General features: G+C 37.1%; 1 protein-coding gene across 1 annotated transcript in view; it reads right to left on the bottom strand.

Annotated features, from left to right (window-relative positions):
• Positions 1–13397, bottom strand: part of LOC123658897 (unconventional myosin-IXAa-like) — a 41201-nt gene that overhangs the window by 4045 nt on the left and 23759 nt on the right. The window contains 16 exon segments of the mRNA XM_045594187.1: positions 556–671; positions 1423–1605; positions 2263–2400; positions 3649–3753; positions 6302–6463; positions 7080–7349; positions 7426–7834; positions 8278–8406; positions 8841–9090; positions 9290–9474; positions 9886–9998; positions 10226–10400; positions 10638–10754; positions 10863–10934; positions 11010–11107; positions 11561–11756. Coding sequence (XP_045450143.1) covers positions 556–671; positions 1423–1605; positions 2263–2400; positions 3649–3753; positions 6302–6463; positions 7080–7349; positions 7426–7834; positions 8278–8406; positions 8841–9090; positions 9290–9474; positions 9886–9998; positions 10226–10400; positions 10638–10754; positions 10863–10934; positions 11010–11107; positions 11561–11756 — 2718 coding nt within the window.

Genomic DNA, 13397 nt, shown 5'->3' with positions numbered 1-13397 from the left:
TTCATATAAAACATAACTAAGTTTATTGCTACTGTTTTAGCATACAGTATTTAATTTAATAGTCTTTAATGAAAAAATGAAACCTCCAATTGTAATAACGTTGTTATGAGATTCATGAGAAAATTTGTCCAACACCTAAAATAAATTAATTTTGATCGAAATGACGTAACTCACTGTTATTGACCTATATTAATATCTTAAAGAATCATTTATAAACTATTATTTACAGTTGACCTTATAGCAACTCACGATGCATTTTATACTTAGTTACTGCTAAGCTAAAATGCGTCGCATTTTTGTTAAAGTACATTATGTCACTTCTGTATAATGTAACTTACCATTGGTGAACTATTAAAAATTGGTTAATTACTTTGATAGCTTATTTAGTGTAATATAAAGTACCTGGGTGACCGAGCTTAGCTCAGTATTTTTAGTAAATCGTGTTTTTTTGGAAATCATATTTAAATACGAATTACATATTAATAAATAAAATTTTATTGCTTCATAATATTAGTATAGATTATGTAATGTTAAGAACAACACAATATCACTTACCTATTGTGATTTTCCCCTAAAGCCACCCTTGCTAAGTGAAATATCAGTCTTTCAACTAAATCATAATTTGGTTTAGGGAGTTTCTTCAATATTGTGAAAATACTGGACACCCGCTCCTAAAAATGACGATATAATATTTATTTTGAATATACTGTAATACATTTTTTAAACATTAAAAACATCTAACTGTTGTTGTATTTGTGATAATGTGCAATAAATTCTTCTGTTTGACTATGGCCAGCAACAAAAAAATTACAGCGTTTCCAAATATACAGTTCTTTATACACTCTCCTCATGTTCATAAATTCAGTCAATCAATTATGTATTCGAAAAGGGTATTTTCTTTTGACATACGAGTAAAAGGTTTTTCATTGGCCTTTCAACCGATTTATTGAAAAGAGGAGGTTTTCAATATATTTTTTTATGTGGGAGTACCGATTTTAATCATTTGTTTAAAATGAAAGTTGGCACTTTCCGTATACTCCCTTACAAATTTTTATCGCGATATGATGAGTGATTATTATGTTATATCTTATAATGTGTATTGGATTTGGATACCACTTATCGACATAAGCTGAAGTCGTTTTTTTTTTGTGTTTGATATCAACGTGATTGGTTACCGCACATTCAGCAATGTTATATATAATTCAGATTATTTCTAGGGAAATTGCAGTTTTTGCATAAACCTTAGACTTCCGTATCTGCCTATATATACTTACTTATAATTACCTCAATAATATCAGTGCGACTTCCATTGGGTTACGTTTATCACATTAACCTTGAAGCATTAACATTGTTGTACCGGTACACTAACGCGACCGAGTCAGGGGCGTGTGGGTGTGGCGTGCGCAGGCGCAGCGGCAGTACCTGCGGGTCGGAGATCTCGGCGGCCAGTATGAAGTCGTCGTAGAGGTCGAAGGTGAGCAGCGGCTCGGGCAGCTCGCGGAAGAAGCTCTTGAGCACGGAGGCGCGCACGTGCACGGCGTACGCGTCCAGCCGCTCCACGCCCTCCTCCGGCCGCTCGTCCAGCAGCCGCCGCAGCTCGCGCACCTGCGCACGCAACTTTCAATAGTTACGGGTTTCTGTAAAGAACTCACTATGGACGGCGCCACGGTGGCTTCGACCTAATATAAAATCATCATATCAAAAATTTCGATCTAGCAGGTACATCGTTCCATAGCTTAATTGGCTAGCATGGACACGGTCAGTCGGAGATGCAGGTTCGATCCCCGCTGGAACGGTTGATTTTTGATATGATATTTAAAAAAAATTTAGAATTTGCTAATGTGTGGGTAACACAAAAATAAAATCGTACAAATCAATGAGATTTGCTTGGATCCCCCGCTCCCCTTAAGTGAAATTGACGTGAATATAATAGAGATTGACGGGAAATAATAAACTGTTCAAGTATAATATACTTAATTTATTTAAATTTAATAAAATTCAAAGGAAAAACTAAATGATTTTAATAGCCATGAGATTTATTTCAACAGGCAAAATGAACCCTCAAAAACATTTTTTTCATTGGACCCCTCCTCCATTCTGTGTAAAAGTGAAATAAATTCCAGTTGTTCTGGAAAGTGCAATTATTTTCAATACCACTATGGCATCAACAATAGGAATAAGTATTCTATTTCAACATCAATAACTTATCAATAAAAAGTAACTAAAATATGTATTTATATTTTAAGTTTAAAGCGAATGTACCTTAGAACTGAGTCCACTCTTCCTATAAAGACCTTCGGTGTACAGTCCAGTCATTTCAATAGTGGTAATGAGTCTATCAACTACGATTGGAATGTTGCCCTCTCCAGTGGGTAGCTCGCTTAGAGGAATACCAAATACCTGAAAAAATACATAGCTCAATATAGTTAAAGCTTATTTGCCTAGCAAAATTTATCTAAATTGATTAGTGCTCTGCTCGCAAGTTATGATATGATTTATATTGATATAAATGAATAACAAACAGGTAAACAGTCAAATATAAATCGATACATTAATACGAGAAGCAGAAACTTTGTGTCCCTTTTTACAAACATTGCGCAGACGGAAGAGTATGAAATTTCGCACAGTTTAGTTTATGGAAGAAGGAATGCAGAATCCTATTTTTTTTTAATTGTGCATAAAAAATACAAAATCAATACATAAAAAACATTACACACACCACCATGTATTTTAGACACACACGCATATATACTCTTTTGTTTAACGTTCAAACTTATAATTTAAATTAATTATGTTCGAATTTCGACCAATGGGCGACCACTAGTAACTATAAACAATTTTTCAAGCTAGACACTACTAAAGTCTGTTCAACGAGAAGAGCTACCAAACGTAAACAAAGCCCATCATTTTTTCGTAGCGACGACGGAACAAACAAAATATAATCTATCTCTTTCTATCTTGTTTGTTTGCTATCTGCTGCACGTCTCTCTGCAAGGTCGAACGATATTTTAACTGGCTTTGAAAACATTCGGACTGCGGATGGCCCTTTGATTTTGTATTATTTATTTTTATTTCATTCCGTGTCCTGAAGCGCTCGGGGTGATTTTTATATTTTGATAATTATTATTTAAGGAGTATCAAATCTTATATGCATAATTATATTTATTATCAAAATATAAATATATTTTGCATTTTAAAAATTTGTGTAAGTAAAAAATAGGTTACAAAACCCCTGCATAGTTGAATGACCTCGCATTTTGTTTATTTACGTTTGGTATCTCGGCTCGTTGAACGCACTATAGTTACCTATATTGTAAATGACCATTGGGCTCTTTTCCCTTTAATATTTTTATGATTAGGAGTTAATTACTAAAAGGTTTTGAAAAAACTTTTACAAAACAACCTAGTCGACTAAAATGTACTACATTAATGAGAATAGAAAAATATATAATTTTTCTAGATTCTAAGTAGACCTTATATAATATTTACTTATCATCAAACAACATTATTGAAAGGTATCGCTTCAGTCTGTAATATCCCACTGCTGGGCATTGGCCTCTTTCCCCGTGTAGGAAAAGGATCAGAACTCAAATGTAAATTTTTTCTTCGAAACACTTATATTTAGGTTGATAATAACTGTGCGCACACCTTCCCCCGCTTGAGCACTCCGAACTGCTCGCGGCCGCCCGCGTCCACGGCGCCGACGATGGACGCCGACGGCGTCACGGAGTCCTTGCGACACTGCGTCGACACCTGAACGAGTAGGTACATATCATTCATAATATAAAAACAATTTCAATTTTAGTTATTGTAACATCTTAAAACAAAAAAAAAGTATAATCATTGTGCTTCCTGACAAACGAACAAAAATAACTTCTATTATTATATCGACAAGTAATACAACCTATAGCCTGTTTTTTTTCGCTACGGACTAAATTGACATAAGCTGTGTTGCTAGTTTTTTGCGAATCATTAATAGTGATATGCCACTACCGGAACTTTACGTAATTTACAATTTAGTATCGTTTTTCAGCAATAATTACAAAAATGTGTCTTATAAACTTTAGAATGTGGCGACAACCGTAATGTACCTATAGGCATACCTATGTATGGCTAATGTATAGATATGATAAATGAAACGCTTATTTTTTAAGTATTTATTAAGCTTAGTAATCATATGCAAATTAAGGCTATCTTTTAGATTAAGAACTATCGAATTATGGGGTTTTGGGGAATGGAGGGTGGAGGATGGATGGGGAGCTATACTAGGTAACATTGCCATCGTTCGGAAACCAATGGTTATGGAGATCTATCTATCTCAGTCTATGTTGTCTATACGGCTGTTTCAATAGTCAATCTATCTCTGGTTTTGCCTCTTAGCGATAGATTTTTGACGCAATTTCTATGGAGCTCACGTCAAAATTATATCTGTAGTAAGCAAGTTCAGAGATAGATAGAATATTGAAAGTGATCGTATGTCGTTTATGTCAGTTCGTATTGTTTATTGATCTTGCAGTCGAGATCACTTTTATGTACTCCTTGTTGAAAATAACATGTGAAATGTGAAATAAACGTGTGAAAGCTGCGGAATTCTTCTTCTAATCTCAAAAATTTAACCATGGATATCTCCATAATATCTGCATAACCATGGAGTTCCGAAGGGTGGCAGTGGTAGCGGAGGTACCAGTTTCTCTTTATAATTTGCCTTATGTGTAACTTTTGGAACGCTCAAATTCTCATTCTCCTTGAGCACTTTGTATACCGAACTCCTGGCTATGTTTAAAATTTCAGCAGTTTTTAAAACACATTAGTTTTTCTTCAGCGTTTAGGCTGGAGATTCTGTTCTCTTTTCGGTGTATACATATTTGTACGCGTTCATTATCATGTTTTTTTCACTTTTGGCGAAAGAAATACGCTTTTGTCTTTTTCTTGGCGAAAAGTTTTCTTAATCGCGTTTACGCGACAAAGTTGAAGGTTGAACGTCCATTATATATGGCTCAAACAAAATAACAAAACTTAAGAACAAAAAAAACAAACTCAACGAAAAGGAAACAAATAACACGTGAAATCGCCTATGACAACGGGCGCATTCGAACACTTCAGAGATTGAAGGACGAATGCCATGTATTCAAAATAGCAACGTGTTTTCGTTTTTTATGGCATTAGCTACAGTCTATCGACCAATTTCTAACTTGTTATTGCGTATTCTTCAACAAAAAATAAATAATTGTTGTATTTACTCCGTATACTGAGTAATTACAATAAAAAAATATATATTTTTGTATCTGATGCTCCATAGTTACCATGATTTTTAAAAGATTCGTCAATAATAATAATAAAATTATGTGGGCAAAATAAAAAATTACGATTCATAAAACCGGTCTCGTAGTACAGTACTATTACTAAAAAGCTGGTATCATTATTTCGAAAATTGACATTTGCATGTGTCAATTTAGTCCGTAGCGAAAAAAAACAGAGTATAGATAGTCGATAAGTAAGCATTATTAAGGATAACTCAAAAACTACCACACGATTTGTTTTCGAATAAAAAAAAAGAATTATCAAAATACACAGGTACATTACCCAGTAAAAAGTTATAAGATAAAACACATAAAAACAGTCGAATTGAACCCTCCTCGTTTTGAAGTTGGTTGAATAGAAACTATAGAAAAATATACGCGTTAAGTAATCGCTATAATTTCGTATTATATGGAGAGTGAAAAGGTTCGCGTGTTTTTCTTTTTTCAAATATGAAGTTTTGTAACTACCCTACTAATAAAAAAAGTACACAAAAATTTAAATGATTTTTTCTTTTGTATATTTAATATTTACAACGGCATTATTAGATATAAGGATCGCATCAGCCTGTAATATCCCACTGCTGGGCTTAGACCTCTTTCCCCATGTAGGAGAAGGCTTAAAGCTCAATCCCTACTATGAGTAACGAATCGCTATTGGTATAAGGTGTACATGATAACAACCGGGACTGACGGCTTAACGTGTTCTCCAAGGCACGGTGGGGAGACCCACAAGGACCACACCAAGGCAAACGTCTGTATGGCCAATATAAATGTTTGTAATGTGGGGAAAGAAACCCGCAACCGGCCAACGCGGCGTCTAGATATAAAGATACAAAACAATAATTACAGGCGTACATTTTTTTTATTAGACTAGGTCGGCAAACAAGTGTTCGGCCCACTTGATGGCAAGGGGTAACCATTTGCCTATAGACGTCGGAAACACTTGAAGAATCACAAGTCTCCAAAAAGAGTAAAAGATATTTAAGGTAGCACTTTAGTACCTTCATGTAGCATTTCTTATGTGAAACGAGTTTGCAGGTTTGGCAGATGAGAGAGCGTTCGATGGGCCACATGAAGAATGTCTTGCATATCTCGCACTCCGTGGGGATGTTGATCATGGAGAGGATGAACGTGTGCCCTTTGTACTGAATCGGGTCGTCCACCTGGAAACGAAGTGACAACTGACCGGACGAATGAGAAATGCATGCACTAGTATACTTTTATTAGTTTTAAGCTAAGTTCTAAACTACTTTTGAAGTAGATTTATCTACGATTAATTCTAGTTGCCATTAAATTATAGAAGATTAGTATTTCGTAGTTTCTAATAAATTTTTATATTTTTTTCATATGTGATTGTACTGTTATCTAAGTTGCGAGTACTTGTAGCTTATTATCATGTTTTTTATTTTCATTTAGCTGTGGTCTTCTGCAAGGTCGAGGTACTACCCCAGTCGGGCTGCTCCATATTTTGAGCAGGAAATTCCTGCTGTGCCCTACCTCAGTTAAATGTGTTTGTTAATAGGACAAGATATCATACGTTTCGTCTGTATCGACACTGCTAAAACCGTCAAGATCTACCCACAAATTTCAGTCTTGTGAACAAGACATTCACAGTTAATGTCGAAATATCGAGCTCCGCAAAATTTAAATAAAAAAACATGGTAAATATCCCAGTTTCGAATAGTTTTAGTAATAGAAGTAGCCATGTTAATCTAAAATCTTATGTGTAAAATAAATCTCAAAATATGCACAATAGCATAACAATCCTCATACACTTACTTTTCTCTTCTTGTCTTTTTTTCTTTTGGTCCTAGCCTTATCTGTTTCGTGTTGGCTCATAAACTCGTCCATGAAACCTCTGAACGCATTGACGCCCATCGTTATGGAAAGCGTGGACCCTTCTCTGGCACAAACCGTTTCCATCACGTGTAAAAAGTTACCAATCAAATCTTTGTATTTGAGAGCTGACCCTCGAGTTTCTACTATGCTGTAAGTGGCTACCAGATTATCTTTGAACTCCCTCAGTGCGTGTTTAAATACTCTATCCACCTGTTAAATAAAAATAATTTTATTATTTAAGACATTTTGCCAATAATATGGATAGTACACAAATTGCCTCACTTACTTCTGACTGTTTTTCATTTTCAGACGCATCCATTAGGTATATTTTCTTTGTGATGAAATTTTGCATAGCCTGTAGCTCTGTCGCATCCGATATTATCTTGTCTGTCCTGTCCATGAATTCCGAGGTACCGGTCAAACTGAAATTAGAACTGACGGAACCTTTGGACTGGTCCGTCGTTAAACTGTATGGTGAATCTTTATTCAGCATTACTCGTTTTCTGTTTTTACGGGACGCAACTGTTACGGGGCTGGGACAGGGCATCGTGATCACTCCCTTATTCTGTATACACTTCGTGTGGTATAACTGTTTGCAGTCGATGCATCGTTGTCCCTGAGTGACGAACGCGTCGATAGCTTGATGGCAGTATACACATTTATCGCCTTTCGCGAATCTAGTACCTTTCCGAAATCTGTAAAATAAATTATTAGTTGTTCTTGAAATTATGAAGAAAATCACTATTTTCGAACCGGAAATTAAAGATTGAAAGCTAATAGTGATACGGCTAGAAGTACATTTACATAAAAATGGGGAGTATCATCAAAAATAAAATACACAAAACTTAATTCGCAGATATTTGACAAAAAAAAAAAAAATGTTTCGGAAACAACAAAAAATGAAAGTTTTCTTCTTATAACTCCTATTTCTGTTTAAAATGGTGCGTCATAGCGCCTACAGCAATACATGTTCTATGAGAAATTTAAAGCTTGAACCTACTACCTAAAATACTGGCATGAACAGTGATGAACGCACAGTCGTTCCATTGGCACACTTTGAATAAAATAAAATTAAGAATTCAAAATGTGAGTGTTGAGTCGGTAATAAATATTTGAAAAAGAAAAGTATCGGGCCGACCTGTGTCCAGCGATCCCGAACAGTCCGTTCCCGGTGTGGCCGATGTAGTCGGGCGGCGGCGCGCGCGGCTCGGGCGCGGGGTCGGAGTTGCGGCGCCGCAGCGCCTCGCCGCCCGCCGCCTCGCCGCACCTGCGGCATGTTGCGTGGTGGAGGAGGAACGGCTCGGTGGTACGAGCCTAACGTCACACCAATTATGGCGGCGGCTTTTAATTGGTGACAAGTATGTAGTCTATGAATATTATATTATCATAATACAATCGAAATCAATAAATATTTTACTCAAATAGGTTTCAAAAATACTTCAACGTCATTTAACAAATTAAATTTATATTTGAGTTACTTAATTTATTATAGTCAAAAGTGTAAATACCGCCGATTCGGTATGTAGATTCTGCAGAGAAAAATCCGCTAAGAAACTCCACAGTCACTCTTTTTGAAATGTATCAAATGTGATTTTTGAAACATACGGTATCAAATTGTAAAAGTCGACAATCGGCTATGGTTAAAGACCGCACGGTGTGCGGTGCCGCCGAGGCGTACGGGTTCAAAACGCTAGAGCGTACCGTTTGACGTCGAGGTGGTCGGCGGGCAGGACGGGCAGGACGGGCAGGGCGGGCAGCGCCGGCAGCGCGGCCAGCGGCGCGTCGGCGGGCGCGCGGCGGGGCGAGCGGCGCGCGGCGCGCACCGGCGGCGCGGGCGGGCCGTCCGCGCGGGCTGGCGGGGGGGCGGGGGGGACTGTTACTTGCTGGGCACCACGGGACTGTCCGCCACGGGTGGGCCCATTTACAAAGTACTCATTATGTGTATTGGTTCCTATGACGGGGATCCGAAAACGCACAATACACGTGCACGACGCACAGACCATTGAGACGTATTGTATATTTCCAAAATTAATTAGATTAAGGCCTGAGTGATTTTGTGATGCAAGACATGGGGCCGACATAGTCGTTAAAGAGACCTAAGAAGCCTCATTTATAAATAAAGAAAAAAATCAGTAGTCATGATGAGTTACCGGTATCAGCGTCAGTGTCTACACGTGCGGGGGCGCAATCACGTAAGTCGCGGTCGCGAGGGTCTCTGACGTCTCTCGCGTCGCGCGGGTCGCGACGCACTGGCGGCAAGGAATGCAGCGCACGCGCAGGGGGCTCCAGCGTGGTACTGGAGAGGCTACGCTGGTACACTTGCGGGGACGTCCGTCTGTAACACAGAGTGTTAAAATTGTAATATACATACATATTATGTATTTATCTATGCTTGTGGGCAAGCAATATTCGCATATGATTTTGTTATTCTTTTATGAAAATGAGGAATGGATACATGGACTGGACTGTAAGCCACAGCCATTGTAGTTTTTATTGTGACAACATTTCTTTATGACAATTCATTTTCTTTTTCTTTCTTTTTTTTGACTAGACGTATGATCTTTTGAAAGGTTATTTATAAAACATCCATTTATTACTTAGCCTTTCCTTCATCAGCTTTCAACATTTGCAGACCTGGACTGTCTCAAGCTGATAGGTTAACACGTTTACGTGCAGAGTTCCAGTTGCGGGATAATGGTCTTTAGCCATTAAGGAGCGCTTGTAAACAAAATATCTAAGAACACACCTGGAGCCACTCTTCGTGGTGTCGGAGCTCTCGGCCGGGCTCCAGTCGCCCACCTGCCGCAGGTACTCCTCACTACTGCTGGCGATCGACTCCGCTAACTCGCGTTCGCGAATCTACAATATTATTTTTAATGTTTATTACTACAGTATAAGTTATTGTTCCATCCGTAATTATTAATTCAAAATTGAATTAAGAAAAACATATACATCTGTCTGATACTTTCACGCCTAAAATGGATGAGCATGGTGAATGTGGATTTTCTGTATTCAGATTTGTAAAAAATATTTTTGTGACTGATAAATTTCGACCAACTATATATAATTCAAAAATTTTAATATACCTTGTTCTTTTCAGCCATGAGATAGTTTTGGTCTATCCTGAGCCATAGTAATTCATTAGCCAGGTCTTCTGCAGTAATTTTGTTCGGCCACGCGACTATGCCTTGAGGATACTTGCTGGAGTTTACATTCCAGCTGTCGTCTGGTGATGATTCGTTAGTCTCTTGACTAACCAAGCTGTAAAATGATAAAAATTATCGTAATAGGTTTCTTATTCCTAAATTTACACACAAGACATATCCTATGCTTTTGAAAATATTTTATGTGAAATAAGGAAAAAAAAAAACATAATAAGCACAAACATATCTTCCATTAAAAAAAATCGACAGAGTACATTATTAATCATTTATCATAAAAAATTATATTATTTATAAGTAAAATATTTGAAATTGAAATGTTACAAATGCTACATACCTTGGATTTGAGTGTTTAAGTGGCAGTTCTGTTATATTTTGAGTTTTAGAAATTCTCCTTTTATTGTATGTTTGGGCACTGGAGCTCTCTAATAAGATATCTCGTTTTTTCTCTAAGCTGTACAAAAACATAATACTTTTATCATAATATATTGTACCTACTTATTATTTAAAAATAATAATAATAATATCCATTATATAGATATTATTTTCTTATTTTACGTACCTCCCTAATGGCAGTGATTGAGTCGCTCGAAGCTGTCTCGTCTTCTCAGCCTCTTCTTGTATAAGCATGTTTCTGAAACATCATTAGGAATCATTCATAAATACGATCATGATCACGTTCGATAAACACATCACAATGAAAACTCACAGTTGTATATCGATAATGTTCTTCAGTTGCTCGATACTGTGCTGTTTACTCCTGATAACCTCATCGGAGTCAGGAACGATCGCCGCTTTGTTCTCATGCTGTCGACCAAAATACGAAACACTGATATTATGCACGGATGTGTCTCATAACACGTTCGACCGCTTATAATGAATTAGTGGGTTACTGAATGTGAAGTTAGTCCACATAGAATCTAGGTCAAAAATTATTTTATTAGGGACGATGAAAACGTACGCACGGGGCCAGATTTAGAGGTGTGGATGCCCACCCAAATTATTTTCCAAATAAAAAGATTTTTTTTTTACGCGATCTTTTAATAAATGAATCGATTTTTTTTTTTTTTGTATTTAAGATCGAATGACGTTTGTACAAAGTACTATAGCTAAAGTTAAAAAAAAAATCTCAAAGGTAAAGTGGCTGAATGTCTGGCGCGCCAGAATTTGAAAGATTTCTTTTCACAAAGTGCAAGCTCTGGTGGAGCCCCACATGTTCCTCCCTAAGCCCGGCCCTGGTGCGCGGCGGCGCGGCGTCACCTGGAGCGCGGGCGCGGGGCGGCGCGGCGAGCGGCCGCGCAGCGCCGGCAGCGCGCGCCGCAGCAGCGCGCCGCGCGCCGCCGCCTGGAACAGCACGACGGCTCCGCGCAGGCGCACGAACCAGCGCCGCACGCGCCGCCCGCGGAACCACGCCTGCACGCGCAGCGCCGCCTCCTGCCGCGCCACCAGCCACTGCCTGCCACCGAAGATGCATATAGCATTATTATAGACCTTTTTTCTTGTTCGTGGAGTGAATCCGCAAAAAGTTACTTTGTCTATAACATGTTATGAGAAATTAATTTAATGTTTTTATATTTAGTAATGTGGCATTGTTTTTGTTTGCAGTATTATTGTTTATGTCAGCTAATTATTTTTTTTATATCATAGTTTAACTTTTTGTCTCCTTTTTCTCTTTGTCTCTTTTACTATGTCTAATGAATTGGGTTATGTCTGTAATATTAAATGTAAGAAAATAAATAAATAAATTATTCTTGAGGTGGATTTATATTTGACTGTGGTGCCGTGTCGTGTCATGCCGTGATGGCTAGTGTTTACATTATTATGTCGTGTTCTAACGCACCAGAACGATATTTTCTGTATTGTCCGTATTCTTGAATCTGCCGGCCTAGCATGCATACAACGAGATATCTCTTGACGAGAGAGAAAAATAATGTCTACATCGAGTATTTTCTCGATTACCCTAACATGCGCACTACGAGAGACAAAATTCTCTTCCGAAGACTTCGCCTTGTCGAGTAGAGAAACATTATCAACCATAATCACAACTGAATATCATTCTTATTTCTTATGTCGTAAAGTTGAATTTACAAGGTTATTGACCAATTTCAAACGAGTGACACATGTTTTATTTAAAAATGTTCTCGGCCTTTTGGCTAAGATAAAAAGTGTATATCTAATTTAAAAAACTCTAATATGGAAAATAAAACGGCGTAAGTAAATGAATTTAATTATATATGTAAAACAATATGCTCGTGTTGTGCTTTATATCTTGTCGCACATTAGATAATTGTAATTCTATCACGCATTGTTTGTTTGTTTTTTTTTTTTTTTTTAATTTTTAAAATTTTTTGAATTTTTGAATTTTTTTTTTGATTATTGATTTTACTTTTATTCTATTTAATTTTATTTTTAGTTATTGATTTTTTTAATATAATTTTGTTTTGTTTTTTATTCTGAATGTTGTCTTGTCTTGTTGTACTAACCCAATATGGACTTATATTTTGGTCTAAAATAAAGTATTATTATTATTATTATTATTTAGAATAAGAAGCAACAGGGCGCAAATACGTTTTTTGTGTCATTATATGGCACACTTCACTCGACTTTTCGCATTTCCCGCTCTTCGTATACCGAAATTATATAATTATAATAGGGAAACGCCATGGTATACAAAAAATAGGCACCCGGTTTTATTTATTTTTTATTTATCGTCTTTCTCGTCGATAATATTGAAGACGAGAAGTTTCTCTTCCTAAAACGACAAAATTCGACAAAATTACGATGTCATGTTAGCTTCCGTAGAGATAAATATCACAGATCACTAAAATTTAATGATTATCTCTTCTTGACGTAACGAGAAGAGTATCGCGTGCACGCATGTTAGCTACTGTAGACATAGAGAGATAATACGAGAAAAGGGGTCGACAAAATTTTGTCGTGGCGTGCATGCTAGGCCTGCTGGTGACGTGATATGACACAACACATAAATGTAAACGTTGTCATATAAAATGTATGATACCGATTATGTTCTGATGCGACACGACACGACACGTCAGTCAAATATAAATCCGCCTTTAGAAAGTATTTGGTATGGATG

The sequence above is a fragment of the Melitaea cinxia genome, chromosome 13 (genome assembly GCF_905220565.1).
Source record: "Melitaea cinxia chromosome 13, ilMelCinx1.1, whole genome shotgun sequence".
Taxonomy (NCBI): Eukaryota; Metazoa; Arthropoda; class Insecta; order Lepidoptera; family Nymphalidae; genus Melitaea; species Melitaea cinxia.
Note: the sequence above shows the minus strand (reverse complement) of the source record. Positions and strands in the feature narration are given on the sequence as shown.